Source organism: Hyperolius riggenbachi, chromosome 1 (genome assembly GCF_040937935.1).
Source record: "Hyperolius riggenbachi isolate aHypRig1 chromosome 1, aHypRig1.pri, whole genome shotgun sequence".
Taxonomy (NCBI): Eukaryota; Metazoa; Chordata; class Amphibia; order Anura; family Hyperoliidae; genus Hyperolius; species Hyperolius riggenbachi.
The window spans coordinates 509,059,391-509,078,963 of NC_090646.1; the positions used below are offsets into that span (position 1 = coordinate 509,059,391).

The following is a 19,573-nucleotide window of genomic DNA, read 5'->3' on the forward strand; positions in this document are numbered from 1 at the left end:
GCATGCATGACATTGACCCAAAAATTGGTATGTGTATCTTATCCAGGGAACATGCACCAACATTTTTTTTTTCACTAAAAAACATAATAGTTTTTTTTTTTAAAGACATTTTTAAAATTTAGAGGGGAAACATATGTAAAGACAAGTGCAATGTTAGATTGTATCAGCTTTCACACTTATCTATCTATGGGAATGACGCATGCAATTTTCTGCATTTTTTCGCATGCACATATCTGTGTTTTGCAATTTTTCTGCTGCTTTCCTGTGTTTTTTTTCCCCTTTGGTTTAGTAGGATTACAATTTTTCTGTGCATGCCAATAAAGATAATTTACATGAAAGTGTACCTGATAAATTTCAAAATTGCACTTCAATTTTTGCACATAACGCAATTGTTATATTTCACCTCTGACTTGCATTATACTTGAATCGCACATAACACACTAAAAAGGAAACCTACAACGCAATTTTAAATTGCAGTTAAAATGAAAAATGTACAAAGCAACCTAATAATGCAGGATTAATGCAGTGCTTTAAAAATACATTAGATGTGCGACAAATGCAAAGTCACAAATACGCCCAACCTAAGGTACCTATAGTAAAAGTAATGCGCCCAGTTTAACTTGCCTGGGGTTCCTTCCAGCCCCCTATGAATGCCTGCTGATCCTGTCATTCCGCTCTGTTCCATTCAGCAGCTGAGTCCTCCGTAAGCTGCACACATGGCCCAGGCTCAATCACGCTCCCGTAGCCAAGTCTGTTCTGCACTTGCGCAGTTCATAAAAACTGCAACTGTGCATGCGTCACACACAGTCAGGCTTTGTTCACATCTAAAATTGAAATCGCTGGCGCCAGCGATTTTCGATTTTTTGCACATTTTTCCCCTCCCGGCGCTTCACTGCTCGCTACGATTTTGTACAAAGCTCTTTTGTAAGCGCTTTTGCAGAGCGATTCAGTTTGTTCACTTTCTGACCTCAGTCAGGAAGTGAACTCTTTCACCTGGAAATGAATAAATACAATGTATTTATTCATAAAAGCGTGAACACATTCGCCGGATAAAGCGATTTGTGAGTGTTTTGCGCTTTTCCTATACCTTCATTTGTAGCAAAATCCCCCCGAAAATGGTACATGCTGCGCTTTGCTGAGCGGAAAGCGGATGAAACATGCTGATATGAACTGTACCATAAGGAATCATTGCACTAGCGAATTCAGGGCATTTTTAAAAATCGCCGGCGCTCAAAAAAACGCAAAACACCCTAGGTGTGAACAAGCCTTTAAGGAGGTGCGGGCCGAACATGCGCAGTAGCCTGCAAATGGCTCAGTTAGCTTTCAGAGGGGCACAGCAGCTAAATGGAACAGAGCTGAATGATGGTGAGGGACCAGAAAGACTACAGGGGGCTGGAGGAAGCCCCAGGTATGTTGAACTGCGCACATTACTTTTACTACACTGACCACATAGGGGAACACAGGCAGGCCACCTGGGAACAGCCAATTATTACACTGACCACATAGGGGACACATGAACAGCCAATGTGTGTTCCTGTGTACCCCTATGTGGTCAGTATACTTTTACGTTAGGTACCCTTTAATACCTATCAGGTAAAAGCTTTGTCTGTACCTGATTATTGGTATGTAGGGATGGCAATACTGAGTAGAACTCATGGTGAAGCATGTGATCAGTTTGATCAGCAGATTTGTAGGGGTCTGATTTGCTTTGATGACTTCTTGGTTTAGCACATGATCATGACCAGCAAATCAGCTGATCAAACGGATCACATGCTTCTCCATGAGTTCTCCTAGGCATTGCCATCCCTATGGACATTTTATATTTAAGATTGTTTTCTTTATTATAGATATTCTGTCTATATTGGCTTCTAAAGCAATGAATGATGTTGGTATTCACTCAGTCAGAGGTATCCTGTTGCTTCTTGTAAAACTGTATTTTAGTTGGTAATAAAAAATATGATACTCCTTATAAAGAGCACAGAACAATACAATGTAGGCTTTGTTCTTTCCCTGAGGTAATATAATACCTGACGAGGCTCACTAGGAAACCCACCATGAGGGGTTGAATGAGGAGAAACGATTATGTAGTCTGCAAGACAAGACACACTGGCTAACATGTGAAGCTTTTAATGTTGAGGGAGAATCTAAATGAAAACATGTTGGTTTTTTTTGAAGATCAGCATTAAATAACACTGGGGAGGCCACAAAGGAAGCAAAGCATAAAGTAGAACTAAAGCCAGATAACGCAAGCCTCCCAGCATGCAGAAATGTCATAGCAAAATCAATGTTTAAAGTCCTAGCTAGTCAAATGACATAATTATTATAAAGGTACTACACTTAACATTTTTAGTGATCATATCTACTACAGTCGCTTTTCCTGCTCCAACATAATACTGTATATACTCGAGTATAAGTCTAGAAATTTAGGTCGGATTTACTTCATAAAAGTATAGGGGTTGACTTATACACGAGTTAAGGGCAACACTGAGCACACTGAGTAATGTGCGTACTAATAGTGCCATTCCGATTTGCATTACCCTGTGGTAAGTGATACTTTGAGGAAAGGAAATGCCAAGAAAACACAGGTCTAAAAGTCCTGACCACAACAATTAACAAGGAAAGGAGCAGGGAGGAAATACTGGGCTGCATAAATGGGAGTGAATAATTGCTATACTTGAGGTCCTAGAGCAGTTATTGGCTGCACTTAAGGGACAGGAGGGGTTAATGGCTGCAACACTGTATGCAGTGCAGTCATTAACCCCTCCCGAGCCCCAAGTGCAGCCATTAACTTTGCTGGGTAGACTTATACTTGAGTCAATAAAAAAAATTCAGCTTAAGAGTGTTGGATATTGGAGTCGACTTATACACGAGGTTGACTTGTATTCAAGTATATACAGTATATAGAGCTGTACACATAATATAAGTAAAGCTATAAGGGGATGACAATGACACAAGTGCAAACTATCACACCAGAGAAGAGGTTCCATCCTGTTGAGGTAGATTAAGGGCTTATTCAGAGTGGAATCTTGCAGAGCTGTGTTATAAACTCTTATAACACAGCTTACCGCACTGCAATGATAAGTTATGGGACTTTCACAGTGCGACGTTTGCGTCACATTGTAACGTGTAGCGTTATGGTAACACACTGCTGCAGTTTGTTATCTCTAATTCAGTGGTGTCACACTCAAATACAAAGTGGACCGAAATTGTACAGTGGGACCTAGTTGAGGGTCAACCTCAATGTCTACTGGCCACCCTCCTTCCTTATAAAGTTCTCTGGTGTCTAGAGGTCCCTCCTCCCCTATAAAGTTCCCTGGTGTCTAGAGACCCCCAGCCTCCCCTATACATTTCCCTAGTGTTTAGTGCTTTCCTCCTACCTCCCCATATGGCCTCCCTGATGTTCTAAGGATTCACCTCCAATATAGCTTACCTGGTGGTCTAGAGTGGGCCAAACATAATGCAAAGTAGGGAAACCACTTGAGAGCCAAATTTAATGGCTCTGAGGGCCAGAGTTTGACATTTATGTTCTAAACGCACGCATTACCAGGTACTATGTGTGTGTGTGTGTCTGTGTGTGTATATACATATATATATATATATATATATATATATATATATATATATATATATATACATATATATATATATATATCTGCATTCAATAATGATCATAATAATACTAATAATAATAGCAACAATACAATCCATTTGCTATGGCTATCTATACAGATATAGAGACTATAAATCCCTTTTCAGCTTTAGCAGATAAGAGTTCATGTTACAGGGATTCAAATCACACCAAGGAGTACAGCAACTAAATAACAGTGACTGAAAGAAATCCACCCGGCCATCATTAAAGAACAGAAACTGCTACATAGGAAGCAATGACTATCAGCAGGATTATTTTACCTCTCAATGTTACACATTGTGATGCATCAGACATGGAAGTGGGTTTCCAGTCTCAGCGAGCGTGTCACTGACTCACTGATAATGGCGGAGATCATAATGGATCAGATCACATCCCTCTCCCTCCACACCCCTCTCTAAATTGACATTTGTTATGAGAAAGCATAATAATGGATACATTGGGCACAATTTATTGTGATTGCCTGAAACATACAGAACATATATTGAATGAAAGGATCCTGGATCCATATCAACCAGATGGCATACAAAGAAAGACGCAGATGTAGAGGGAAAGGATAATAAAGTTACCATTGTGAAAATATGTGGTCAGGAGCAGCACAAGCCAATTCATTTCAGGCTTACACTAGAAATGAATGCACTATTGCCTGTAAGCAGATGGAGTCGCCATTAACAAAAGTGCCTCTGTGATCCCGTTCTGTTCTGCAGTAATAAGAGTTATATGAGAAGAGACACATTGCTGCGGATAGGAATAGCGCTGTACCTGTTGCGTGGGTTTGGTCCTATCCTCTGACAGGTCACTGTGGTGGTGGAATGCTTTCCTCCATTCCCCAGTTCTTGCTTTACATCCCACTGCCGGGCATCGCTGATCTTCACATTCAGAATGTTAACACCTTTCTTCACCTTGGCCCTGTGTTGGCAGAGACAATATCACAATGATTTATTATATCAATGCAGCTTGAAGCGCCATCTCATTTTCAGTTTATTTATTGCCTATTTGCCAAAGTTACTTTGAAATATGGACATATTTACCGAGCACTTGTATTCCTCTCTACAGATGGAAAAAGAATAAAACATTGTGTGCTGCCCTGATGTGTTTCTGAAGTGAGCTAACAAATTGGTGGTGTTGCTCATTATTACAGAGGCTGTGGGGCAGACCTATAAGGGCATATAATTGCTGTATAATGTTTGTAACCCTGTACTCACAGTGAGGTTTAGCCTCTCTCCTTTGCCCCACCCCCTACCCCCAGCATTCTGGGAGACCAGGAACATTTTGAACTGTCTTCGGAACTATCAGTAACCAAACATTTTGCAGACCTGCACCTGAGAGGACTAACGATGTCACCAGCTGCAATGCTGTGATAAATATCAGGATGTAAATCAGGGAAAGGAAAGATTTTACAATGGGTAAATAAATAAATGTATTCATTACATTATTTTCACTACAATTCATCTTTAACAATGCAGTGTGAATAATATTGAAGCAAATGCACCCATTTTGTGCAAATGTTCCTTGAACTGATTATTACCACTTATAATTTTTCATACAGTATGTCTATGCCCCTTGAGACTTTATGTTTGTCTTAGGGGTGTAGATATATACATATATCGCCGCAATCGCTGCTGTGCGTGTTCCCCTACGTGTTCTCATCGCTGCCCATTAGTACACAGATCAGTGCCTGTGATCAATGATCACCGGCATCAATGAGATGCTGATGGTTGTTGACAAAAGTGAAAGTATAGCATACACATGGTACTTCCTGTAACGCAGTAAACAGTACACTCTAGGATCTAGGAATAAAGTGAGGGCATCTAGTAGCCAAATAGTAAAATTACACCTACATACATCCCATTAAATAAAAAATACACAAAATACCCCATTAACCCTCCTGGCAGTCTATTAAAAACCGCCAGGGGGCAGCGCAGCAGTTTTTTTTTTTAAATCATGTAGCGAGCCCAGGGCTCGCTACATGATAGCTGCTGTGCAGCGGCATCCCCCACCCTCTTCGATCGCCTCCGACGATAAAGCCTGTCCGGAAATCCCGTTCTGAATGGGATTTCCATTAGGGCTTCCCCCATCGCCATGGAGACGGGCGGGATGACGTCACCGATGACGTGACCTCAAAGGGAGTCCCGATCCACCCCTCAGTGCTGCCTGGCACTATTCGGCCAGGCAGTGCATGGGGTCTGGGGGGGGGCGGCGCGGTGGGTAGCGGCGAATTGGCGCAGAGCGGAGGAGATCGTTGTGCACAGTGTAGCAAAAAAAAAAATTATGCAAATCGGCCCAGCAGGGCCTGAGAAATCCCCCTACGTGGCTTTACCGCCAGGAGGGTTAGTATACCCCTTAACTTCCTTCAAATAGTTACCAAAATAAAACACTTTTATAAAAAAATAGACATTGTAAAAAAAAGTACATAATTAGATTACCTTAGGGACCAAACTTTTTTAATATGTATGCCATGAGGGTATATATTATTCTTGTAAATAAGGGCTTGTAATTAGTAAAGGATGCAAAACTTAAAAATACACCTTTATTTCCAAGTAAAATTTAGTCTCCATATATTGTAATAGAGACATGATTTATACGGTGTAATAGCCCAGACAAGTGGGCAAATAAAATACATGAGTTTTAATTACAGTAGCATGTATTATTTTAAAACTATAATAGCTGAAAACTGAGAAATATTACATTTTGTTTCCATTGTTTCTTACTATTCCCACTAAAATGCATTTAAAATAAAATAATTAGCAATATGTACCATCCAAACTAATTAGTGGCGAAGAAAAACACGATATAGATCATTTTGTTGTAATAAGTAGTGATAAAGTTATTGGCCAATGAAAGGGAGGCGTGCTGAAATGTGAAAATTGCTCTGGTGCATAAGGAGAAAAACACCTCAGTGGTGAGTTGGTTAATAAATGTGCCCATGTGCCTTGATATTCTCCAGAATCATCACTATGTTAAGCTATTTACTACATTTGTTCTTTCGAATAACCCGACAATATACACGAAATGCTGCCATTTCAAATACTAGAGCGGTGACTAGAGCAGGTGACTCAAAGAGTCAGAGATTCAACGTGATAGAAAGGTTGGTGGCAATTTTTTTATATATGCAAAAATAAAGATGGCAGCCCCCATTCCATTCTCACTACAGGTTTCCTTTAAGACTGTATTGCTCGTCGTACACAACAAAAATTGTTCTTTAACCAGTGCGGCCTATCTGGACGAGCTTTCTCGTCCAGATAGGCACTGCTGCTTCTGTCGCATGGTGCGCGAGATCGGGCGCGCTCCCGCGCGCGCACCCGCCACCCGCCGCTAGCCCCCCGATATATAATTCCCATTCACCGATCTAATTTCCCCGCAGAAAAACCGACACTTTCTAGTGAGAGAGCGCGGTATTTCTGCCCCCCAGGAAACTTCTCCGTGAACTTTAGTTCCTGGATGCGAGATTTGTTCGCATCCAGGACTGTTTTTTACTGTGGCCATCTTGTGGCCAAATAGTAAACTGCACCCACATACACTTTTAATAAAACAATTCTATTATTTTAGATTTAAAATTAGGAGTTTCCCTCCCACACCAAAAATGACCCACATACATATTTTATTTAAAAAAAAATAAATAAAAAAATATATAATAAAAATAAACAAAAACAACATAAATAGTTACCCAAGGGTATGAACTTTTTAAATATGCATGTCAAGAGAGTATGTTATTATATTATTTAAAATTATAAGCTTATAAATAGTGATGGACACAAATTGAAAAAATGCACCTTTATTTCTAAATGAAATATCAACACCATAAATTGTGATAGGGACATCGTTTAAATGGTGTAATAACCGGGACAGATGGGCGAATAATATACATGAGTTTTAATTACGGTAGCTTATATTAATTTCAAACTATAATGGCCAAAAACTGAGAAATAATGAATTTTTTAAATTTCTTTCTTAATCTTCCTGTTAAAATGGATTTAGAAAAAAATAATTCTTAGCAAAATGTAGCACCCAAAGAAAGCTTAATTAGTAGCGGAAAAAAACAAGATATAGATCAATTCATTGTGATAAGTAGCAATAAAGTTATAGGCAAATGAATGGGAGGTGAACGTTGCTCGGATGCATGAGATTTTCGGCACAACGGTGCTGAACCGGTTAAAAAACAGCACTTCATTTCCAGTAAACTGCTGATTGGCCATTGTTATGGGAAGAATAGCCCTTACTCATCTGTGGTTGTGCTCAGTGCACATTGCATGTATCAGCCCGAGACAGAAAACTTTCAAGACTCCATATTAATATTTTATTTTGAACCAGATCTCCCAGGAGGTGCAGAGACAGTTTTGATGTAAACATTGGTTTCCTTGCTGCTCTTGTCCAACCACATACATATTAACTATTTGCTCTAAGCATACTGAGAGGTTTGGATGGCCCTTTGTAAACAGCCGAATATGTAAACCAATGCAAATTCTAAGCATTTACATGGATGCACTCAGTACTGCACAAGGGCTAAAATGCTTGACCTTCTCCTCTGAGAAGCACACAAGTCTATAAATAATACATTGAAGAAGAAAGCATAATCAGAGTTTATTTTTCAATGTGATGCTTAAAAGCATATTTAAGATGAAAATGTGTGTTTGTGTGTGTATGTTTGTTTGACTAAAGCCTTGTACACACACCTGACTTAAGTTGGCAGAGGCAGCCAATAACGACCGCCTCAGCTGACCGTCAGCTGTGTGTACAGCAGCCTGTGACCCCTGACCCCCAACCTGCAAGCGATCTGCCGGGCGGATCTACTAAACCTTAGCCACGCTGATCCCTGCCGATCCCCCACCAGCCGTGTGATGTCCTGCATGCGCTGCTCATCATACCTCCCCCCCCCCCCCGCATAGCAACACAACGCGTCATCAGCTACACAACTGACACTCATGTATGCAGCCCAGCGATGCCGCCCAAAGGGATTAGGACCTAATCCCCTTGGGCGATTACATCCATCATAGATGTGAGCACACCTTTATATATTCCTCATACTTCGCTGCTTCTACTACAGAGTATCAAGCCTACTGTTGATGCCTTAGGGCCCGTTTCCACTATCGCGAATCCGCATGCGTTGCCCGCATGCGGATTCGCACAGCCAATACAAGTGGATGGGCCTGTTTCCACTTGTCAGTTTTGCTGTGCGTTTTTCTGTGCAGGATTTTTCTGCATGGCACAGCCCTCAGAATTCACCTGCGTGTGGAATGCAGGCGAATCGCACGCAATATATTTAGCAGGGAAATCGCATGCGTTTTCCCCATGTGTTTTTTGCCGCGAATTCGCATGCGATTTCGCATAGGTACCCATGTTAATTCACACAGGCAGTGACATGGTTAAAATCGCATCACCCTAACCTATGCAAAATCGCATGCGAAATCGCGGCAAAAAACGTATGCGGAATCGCACCCGCATGCGATTTGCCTGCGGTGATTTGCGGCGATTCCGCAACGCTATAGTGGAAACAGGCCCTTATAGTGGTCTTTTAGCCAGCCATAGAATTCTAGATACATTAAAAAAGTATTTCAGGTGTTACAATCTGATACTGATTCTGATTAATGTTTACTTTGCAGAGGCATATAGTGGCTGCCATACTTCTTTACGTTCAAACAATAGCAGTTGCCTGACAGTCCTGCTAATCTCTCTGGGGGAATTAACCCCCTTGCCATTCCAATTCTGACGGCAAGGGGGCGGAGCAGCACTTTTAAAAAAAAATTTTTTTAAATCATGTATTGAGCCCAGGGCTCGCTACATGATAGCCGCTGAGCAGCGGCATCCCCCCACCCACTCCGATCACCTCCGGCGATCAGAGTAAGCAGGAAATCCCGTTCAGAACGGGATTTCCTGCTGGGCTTCCCCGGTCGCCATGGCGACGGGGCGGGATGACGTCACCAACCTCATGGACATCGGGACGTCATGGGGAATCCCGATCCACCCCTCAGCGCTGCCTGGAACTAATTGTCAAGGCTGCGCACGGGGCCTGGAGGGGGGGGGGGGCGTGGGGTGGCGGGTAGCGACGAATCGGCTGTGAGCGGCAGTGATCGTTATATGCACGCAGCTAGCAAAGTGCTAGCTGCATGCAATAAAAAAAAATTATGCAAATCGGCCCAGCGGGGCCTGAGAAATCCTCCTGCGCAGGTTACCCCGAGCTGAGCTCGGGATAACCGGCAAGGAGGTTAAAGTTTGAATCACATACATGATGAATCCAGCTGTTCAGGGTCTATGGCTAAAAGTTTAACAGTCAGATGATCAGCAGGACAGACGGGCACTTTGTATTGTTTAAAAACATGTCAATGTTTATATTGCACTCACTTGGGTGTTCTTTAAGATAAGGATATACTGAATAGAGATGTGGAATCCCTGTAAGACTACAGGCACCCAGAAAGCAAATTCATAATCGTCACATAATGGAACTCAACATCACACTTTTATTTATGGCATTATTTGATCAAAAATAGCAACATGATAATGCTGGCATGTGCTCTACTGATTTACATGAAACACGGATTTTAATGCAAGGCCTGCTTCACTACAGAAAGCATATATTTTCCAAAATGAATGGAACTCGTTTTTACAGCAGTTTGCACGATTACATTCCTAATCCTAAGTGAGCATTTTTAAACAGTTATTTCCAGGGCAGTACCATTTTTGGTAGCTAGCACTGTGTAATATGTAATATTAACAATAATAATAATAACTCTTATAGTCTAGGGCACAGGTTTGCAGGCAGGAATAGTTCTAACAGAATCGGGGTAATAGAAATGACACACAGATAGGGGTACTTGGTATACAAAGGCTTCAGTAAGGGAGTATACTGTATATTTTAATAAAGCTAAGAAACGTAGACCCGGAGTATTCTGAGATACGGTGTAGAGATCTCTGCTAGAATTAAGATTTTGATAAAACTCTTGAGTACAGAATTTGCTATTATTGCTTTCCCTGACATAGACTCTGCGCACCTCCTGCACTTTAACGCCTTTCAAACTGATATTCAACAACTCCATACACCTTTGCTGGAGGGAGACAAGTCCTACAGAGATTAAAGGGACTCCGAGCAGTGCAGAAACTATGGAAAGATGGATATCATTTTAAAGCTCTCTTTCTCCTCTTTCCAATGATATATAAACCGCTGCCCTACGCCTTTTAGTTTTCTTTATTTTCGTGATTGAAATTGCCGCGACCGCGATTTCAATCGCGAAAATAAAGAAAACTAAAAGTCGTATAGCAACGATTTAGGTGTCGCCAGAAAGAGGAGAAAGAGAGCTTTAAAATGATATCCATCTTTCCATAGTTACATTGTATTACACAGGACGACACTTTCCCCAGTGTCAGCAGCTCCATTCAGCAGAAAAAGTCGCCCTGTGTAATACAATATAACTATGGCTTGATGGATATCATTTTAAAGCTCTCTTTCTCCTCTTTCTGACGACCCCTAAATCGTCGCCCTACGCCTTTTACTTTTCTTTATTTTTGCGATTGAAATCACGGCCGCGGCAAATTCAATCGCAAAAATAGCAAAAACTAAAAGGCGTAGGGCGGCGGTTTATATATCATTGGAAAGAGGAGACAGAGAGCTTTAAAATGATATGCATCTTTCCATAGTTTCTGCACTGCTCGGAGTCCCTTTAAACATGTTCAGGTGATTAACTTCTACTCTTTCCTACTGGAATTGTCTTGCTTGCCCCCCCTGGGTTTCCCCACCCGTCTGATCAGTACACATGAGGTCTGTTTTCTCCATCTTTCTGTCGGTACTCTCACCCTGCAATGTACAGTATTTAGATACCTTTGTAGTCTTTGAAATTCACACAGATTGGCTTCAATTCACTGACATCTATCTAGTGATCATAAAGAAAGGAATATGAACATTTAACTCAAAGCCTCAGGTTGTATTTTAAATGTTATTTGTTGTTAAATCTTCTATTGAAGACAAATAATGAAAATTCAACCAATAGAAGCATATGAATCAATCTGAGATAATAATTAACAAATAATGAGCCAAACGTAGCATGGAACACAATGTAATTGTAGCAGATGGATAAGTCCAGACCAGTCACATTTAGTTTGGTGGAACCAATGGCCAATGCCTTATATCTGAACTCATAAAGCTTGGATAGTATGCTGCTCTAACTAGTGCAAAGTTGAGGACAGAGGCGTAATAAGCCTCTACTTGTTCCTCCTTGACACCTTGTATCACCATAAGCTGGCCATAAACATAATGATGAGTGAACATAAATAGAAAACCAACCGAACTGAATGGACCAACAGTGTTCTCAAAAAATCACGACAAAAGAAAATGAGAAGAAAACTATTAACTAAAATAAAATAAAAGTAACCCAAACATAACATGAAATAGCTTGTGTGTTTCAATGTCTCACCCCCTTTTAAGTCCCCTTTTAGTCCCCTCAATCTACATGCTATGGTCTCTCATGTAGGAAATAATCATGCGCTCCCCCTTTATCCACGATCATCACACTTGATACAATATGGAAGTGCAGATCCCCTTTCGGGTACAGACTCACCAGAGCCTAAGGTCTCAAGTGACCAAGTTTCGCTTCCGGGGGTGTTGGCCCCCCGTCGCCTCTCTGGCTTCTGGGTGTCCTCCAACGACTGCTGGCTCTGCTGGGCTCTCCTTCTCAATAGTGTGAGATATGGAGATAAAAACAAACAAGAGGATCCCCGGCGTGGCGTTTTTTAATTCACTAGCTGCCGCGTGGAGGGTTGTATTGGACGGCGGGAGGCGGACACCCTGGAGCTAATTCCTCCCAGCCTATACTTTTGTAACCCATCCGAAAGCAGCATGAACTTTTTTGCCTCAAAACTTGTGTTTAACAATTTTTTACTGAAATAAAAGAAGATAATGCACGAATAGAGGCGGGTCCTCTTGTTTGTTTTTATCTCCATATCTCACGCTATTGGGAAGGAGAGCCCAGCAGAGCCAGCAGTCGTTGGAGGACACCCAGAAGCCAGAGAGGCGACGGGGGGGGGGGGGGGGGGGGGGGGGAACACCCCCGGAAGCGAAACTTGGTCACTTGAGACCTTAGGATCTGGTGAGTCAGTACCCGCAAGGGGATCTGCATTTCCATATTGTATCAAGTGTGATTATCGTGGTTAAAGGGAGAGCGCATGATTATTTCCTGCATAGACTATTACCAGGGCCAGATTTGTACTTTTCACCGCCCAAGGCCAACTATACCGTGTGTTTGGTTTTTATCTTTGTGTGCCCCAATGAGAATTCTACTTACTTTCCCTCATTGGATGCCAGTTGTCACAGATGACTATTTTAGTAATATGCGAATAGATTATAAGTTATGTTTTCCTTAAGAACTTTTATGTTATGTTTGTTATCTCATTAATGATGGAACCATTATGTTTACCATGAGAGCTAGGCTGAAGTGTACCTGCAGGATAGAGCTTACAGGTCTTGCAGGGACGACACAAGTACTGGACAGGGAGTTTGAAGGTTAAATCTGTTCTTGTAGATATGGATGGCTGCATAGAATAGCTTTACTGCCCCTCACTGAGCCACCCCTAAATTTCTGGTGCCCTAGGCCATGGCCTATGTGGCCTTGCCAGAAATCCGGCCCTGACTATTACCAGAGCAACCTGGCATATCTTGCAGCACCTCCTACAAGATTTATCTTGGACTTTGTGTTTAAGTACCATTTAGACAGTTAACACCCAGAAAGGTGGCTTGTACCATCTAGGTTTATTAATAACACTGTGAGCGCTGAAATCTTTTTTCCATGGTCTCTCATGTAGTGGGGAAAACCAGCAGGTAAAAAATAGCTAGGCGATTCACCCCCCACCCCTCACCACCCCCACCTCAACTTGAGCCGCCATTAGGTCGATTTCACAGAGGCATGTTGCAGAGCTGCGTTTAAGTCTTATAACGCAGCTTACCGCACTGCAGTGATAATCCTATGGGACGTTTACAGTGCGACGTTAACGCTGTGTTAAAAACGTTGTGTTATGGTAACTCACTGCTTGCAGTGTATTACTTCTAAATGCAGCCGCGTTGCAACTTTAAGGTTGCAATAAAACGCAACGTCCCACATATGTCCTTAGATTTATTAGCTATGGATAAGAAATCACGCCCATGTGCTCAGGAATTCCTCCAAATTGTTGTTATCAGAAGCCACCAACTGCTCCATGGGGATGATCTCATTCAAAGTGACTGCCCAGTTGGAGATGTGCAGTGGGACTGAAGACTTCCACAGTCTGGCAACCGCCGTGCGAGCCATGTATACAAAGTGATGTAGTAGAGGCTGTTTGATTTTAGAGATTCAACCAGGAAGCATTAATAGGAGGGCGGCTTCAGGAGTAATTGCAAATGCAGAGCATAACTTTAACTGTTAAATCAATTGGACAAATGTATCATCTCTCTATAACAGAGGTGTCAAACTCAATCACATGAAGGGCCAAAATCTAGAACATAGTCTAAGTCACGGGCCAGATTGTCTGTTAAGATTTTTGCAAAGTAGAACAGTGGAGCAGTTTACTGCTCCACGGCTGCTTCGGGTCTCCTCTGATCTTCCTAGTATATGTGTGTGTAACTTGATGTATATTGAAGCATGTGTAACATCAATCAACATCAATGGATTAGTCCGGCTGCTTAATTTTTAGAATATACATTTCATTCTCACAGAGTATAATTATAGCCGCACTTAAAAAAGAAAGCAATATTACTATAGACTGATGTGTGACTCATACCACTTACTGGGTAGTTACCCACACAACCCGCACAATCAGGTGATGCAGAAAATATGCTTGTCTATTATGAGCAAGAATATTATTGCTTAAGATGAGATCTCATCAGAGACCTGAAGGTAAAACGGTTTACATACAGTCACTTAAAGTGGCCCTGCAGTTATCATTGCCAACTGTTTGTAAAGGCACCCTGTGTACTTCTTGTGCAATTAGTACTTTTCTTTTCCTTGCAAAATGTCTGTCTTTATTTACATGCTATTATTATTGAATATCTCTTTTTTTCATTCCAGGTATGTAAGATGTTAAGAATAAATAACAATAACAACAATAACAATAACATTTCTATAGCGCTTTTCTCCCATAGGACTCAAAGCGCTTAGGCTCTCTCAGATTCAGTAATTGTAGGATGAAGTATTCACACAACAAAAGTTATATTTCTGCAAATGCCAAACTGAACAGGTGGGTTTTCAGTCTGGATTTAAACACGTCCAGGGATGGGGCTGTCCTGATCTGTTGAGGTAAGGAGTTCCAAAACGTAGGAGCAGCATGACAGAAGGCTCTGGGACCAAAAGTTTCCAAGTGGACTCTGGGTATGACTACATTATTAGAACCTGTGGATCTGAGAATGCGGGGATTGCTTCGCAGCTGTAACATATCTTTCATGTATCCAGGGTCTAGATTATTCAGGGATTTAAATGTCAGTAGGCCGATCTTGAATAGGACCCTCCATTCTATAGGTAGCCAGTGAAGGGAATGCAGGACTGGCGTTATGTGGCAGTGACGGGGTTGGTTGGTTAGCAGTCTGGCAGCAGTATTCTGTATCAGCTGTAGGCGGTACAAGGCCTTTTTTGGAAGGCCAGTGTAGAGAGCATTGCAGTAGTCCAGTCGGGATGTGATTAAGGCGTGGACTAAGGTTGGCAGATCTTCTGGGGGTATGAGGTGCTTGATTTTTGCAATGTTCTTCAGGTGAAAATAGGATGATTTCACCACAGCAGAGATTTGAGTTCTGAAGTTTAAATCCCCATCAATTAGAACTCCCAGGCTACGCACATGATCAGAGCTGCGTAGATCCGTGCCTCCTATTCCCAGTGGTGAAGACTGCAAGTTAAGTTGTTTTGTTATCATGCTCTGCCCTCCAATCAGAAGGACTTCAGTTTTGTCTGCATTTAGTTTCAGCCAGTTGTCATTCATCCATTGCTGTAGTTCACGTAAGCAGGCGTTTATAGTTAGAGTTGGGTCTGTCACACCAGGCTTGAAGGATTGATATAGTTGGGTGTCGTCTGCATAGCAGTGGTATGTCAGGCCATGTTTTTGGATTAGTTTTCCCAACGGTAGCATGTAAATTGTGAAAAGCAGGGGAGAGAGGATTGAGCCCTGGGGCACCCCATACTTAAGTGTTACAGGGGTGGACAGGAAGGGCCCCATAGACACTTTGTGGGTTCTACCACTCAAGAAGGATTGGAACCACTGAAGTACTATGCCATCAATGCCGCAGTATTCCTGTAGCCTGTTTATCAAGATGTCATGGTCAACTGTGTCAAAGGCTGCAGAAAGGTCTAGCAGTATGAGGATCGAGCACTCTCCTCTGTCTCTTGCCATGCGCAGGTGGTTGCATATTTGGATGAGGGCAGTTTCAGTGCTGTGGTGTTTCCTGAAGCCAGACTGGAATGGGTCATAACTGTTATTTTGTAGGATTCTGGCTTCTAGCTGGAGGTATACAGCTTTTTCAATTAGCTTGCCCAGAAAGGGGAGGTTAGAGACAGGTCTGTAGCTGGTCATTGCATCTGGGTCCAGGGAGGGTTTTTTGAGGAGAGGCCTGATGATTGCTTCCTTCAGTAAAGCAGGAAATATCCCTGATTGTAAGAAACAGTTAACAATTTTGAGGAATACCGGTAAATGCTGAACATCCTGAGACTGACAACAGTCACTGTTTATCCTGCTGCCTTCAGCACCATAAAAGTGAGCTATGGAATGTGTTTGGCTAGTATGTTTGGGCAGTGGTGCAGCTAAGGAATATGGACCCCAGTACAAGTTTTACACTATCTCAACCACTCTGTACATAAAAATTGATAAGAAGAACAACTGCCAAGTATAGCTGCAGTGTCAGAGAAGTGTAGGGAGGGTGAATGAGATGCAACTGAGGTAAAATCCAATTGGTCCATTTTCAAGCTGCATAAATTTACATGCACAATTTGCATAATCCTGCATCAACTCAAAATTATTTGCATCTCATTGACCATCTCAAGTGAGGTGTAAGTAGAGGAAGACTTTTGTATTTTAACGATAGCCACTAATCAAAGCACATAAATAGATCACTACCAGTAAAGCACCAATGAAAAGATAATTCAGTGTTTGAATTGAAAGAGGGCCCCCGCTGGTTCAAGTCCCCTGAGTGGTTGCAACCTTTGCCTCTCTTATTGTTAAACCAGTGGTGTGTTGTAGGGCAGGCCTAGTTATGCTTAGAGCTGTCAGAGTATTGCAATGCCTCATGGGACTTGTAGTTCCACCACAGCTGGAGTGCCAAGGTTAGCCATCACTGTCCTAGGAAATAAGCACCTTCTGCTTTTTCAAAGGGTCTAATTTTAGTGAAAATATTTCTACTTTTTTGTTAAACATATTTAAAAATATGCAGACAAGGTGTAAATGTATTACTAAGGGACTTCTTCACCAGTATAATGGAGACTACATTTTCAGAATGTTGTCTCTTTAATGTTTTTACATGAATTGTTCCCTACTTTATGTGACCTTCAGTTCAATTGCGTTGAGCTTTTTGTTTACTTTGGGATATTCATGTTATTTCCATTCTCCTCTTTTCCAACCTAATTCTCAAGCAACAAAAAGGGCTGGTCTCTCTTTCAACTCTGATGAAATACAACTACTAGTAGACAGATTTTGAAGACTGGAGAAAAACAAGGGGGAATTAGATACTGAATTTATAGTTCTTTTTCCCCACTTTTATTAGTAGGACCCGAGACACTTACATGGGGCAGTACGATATGAACACACAGTTTCAAATTTCTGCATATGTGTAAAATTTAAAGGACCACTATTGTGGAAAAGTATAAAATAATAAAAAAAAAGATATATAATTATATATAAACTAGTGGCCTTAGCCCTTTAAAAACGAGTTAGGTCTGTCTCCGCGCGCCTACCGCATGCATGCGCGCTCCCACCCGTCGCGTGCACCCGCTGCACGCCCACGTATGCACCCGATGCCCACTCACACGCCCGCTTGGCTGCGTCCCTCTCGTCCTCCCTGTGTGAGGCTGGATCCGTGCTGCGCTCATGCGCAGTAGCAAAAAGCACGGACCCAGCTACACTGAGACAACTGTCCCTGCTATGCAGGCACAGTTGCCTATTATTACAGAGGATATATAATTGCTCCTATATCGGAGCAGTGCTTTTCAGCGCTGCTAGATTTGGGCGCAGCCAGCGCCGCCATAGACTGTAATGGGAATCAGTCTATAGCGGCACTCAGTGAGTAACGTCGGCTCCGTCAGGAGATGGAGCCAAAGTTGCTTAAAAACACAATAATTCGGCCTCCAGCAATCGCTGGAAGCCGAATTATTTCATTCCCACTCTATCCATGGCGGTTGTGAGGGGGAATAGTAATTAAAATGGCCCAGACTTTTGCAGAAGCAGGATCAGCCATATACCGCTGTATCCTGCGCCCAAGTCTACCGGCGCCAATTTCAAATGTACTCCTACATTGACAGTGACAGTGACAGATCTGACAGACCCTTTTTGCTTGGACAACATTTTGGTTGTTGGACTGAGCAACTGTCATTCACTAAGTGCTTTTGTAAATGAAGAAAATTCTGAGAATCTGACATGAGGAGGTGTACCAATCCAGATACAGTATGTCAGATTTTCACTAGCTACTGTGACAGTAAAATAGCAAAAAAAAGTAATTTATAGTGCATTTTATGCAAATATTAAATGTATGTATTTTATATTTTCTAAATATTTGCAGTAGATGTCCTTTAATCTGAGAGTCACCCGTGGGCAGGGTCTGGCCCAGGAAGTGGCAGCAGGAACATGAACGTGATGCTACAATCAAGATAGCACTAGTTTCCATAAGAACAGCGGATCGGTAGAATTATGAGGACAGTTTTTCCATAAGAAAATCATTTTTTCATGCAAAAACAAAAGATAGATTAGTATTTGTCATGCTTTTATAGTGACTGTAGAGTGCCAATATACAGTACTTTGAGTCTTCCCATGTTTGAAGCTTTTTGATCCAATGACTACATATCCAGTGAACGCCTGACTTTGAACAATATCTTAAAGTTTCCACAAAGAGGAAATTACCATTTCCTGATCTGAGAGTTTTTAAACAATTTCATGTCTATAGATACTACCAGTTCACTGGCATCACTGCTTGTAAAAATCACTGTTGGCCTCCGCAAAATATGCATACAGCTCCCAACTCTGCTCTCTGCAGATATACTATGAACAAGACTATATTTACCTGTGAGTTTGTTACCAAAATATATTTTCATATTGTATTTAGTGGTGCTCTTAATGAGTCAATTACGATTATGCAACATTTTATGTAATTGTTGGCAATTACGCATTGCGATTATGTTACGTACAGCACACTACATTTGTGAATCTTAATTACGCCTGTAATTATGCAATTACCTGTATTTCGCATTCAATGTGTAAAATATTTGCATCTATTCGCCAGTGTACACAGGTATTAGTTAAATATTCAATGTGAAAAAATATGTTCGTTTGCGAAAGAAAAATTGCATTTATCAACCAGTATACTGCACATGCTCAGCTATTGCTTAAAGGTTTAATGCAAAAAAAAATCTGTTCCTATGCATACAAATTTTTGCGGCCAAAATTACGCATAAATTACCCTGACATGCGTAATTACGGTTAGCATTTATGTTTGCATGCAAATTTTTTAAGGCGTAATCCACTTATTTCGCATTATGATTACGATACATAATTGCGAATTAATTGGTGTAATTTCTGCCGGCTACTAATTGCATTGCAGTTTTATCTAAACATATAGCGTACACCTATCACTATTTGGCTAGAAAGTGATATAGTGGTGCATATCATACTCATTGCTAGATTATAGTCAATCTTCCCATCTCCATAATGGCCTTGATTCATAAAAAGCAGTGCGATTAAAAAATCTTGTCGGGAAAATACCGCACTCGGTATTTTCCCGGTCTG

At 41.5% G+C, this 19,573-nt stretch overlaps 1 protein-coding gene across 2 annotated transcripts in view; it reads right to left on the bottom strand.

Annotated features, from left to right (window-relative positions):
* The window catches only part of TMEM132C (transmembrane protein 132C), a 762,868-nt gene that overhangs the window by 342,565 nt on the left and 400,730 nt on the right, over positions 1-19,573 (bottom strand). For both annotated transcript variants that reach the window (XM_068243755.1, XM_068243763.1), the window contains exon 3: positions 4,409-4,555. In XM_068243755.1, coding sequence (XP_068099856.1) covers positions 4,409-4,555 — 147 coding nt within the window. The remainder of the gene's footprint in view (positions 1-4,408; positions 4,556-19,573) is intronic.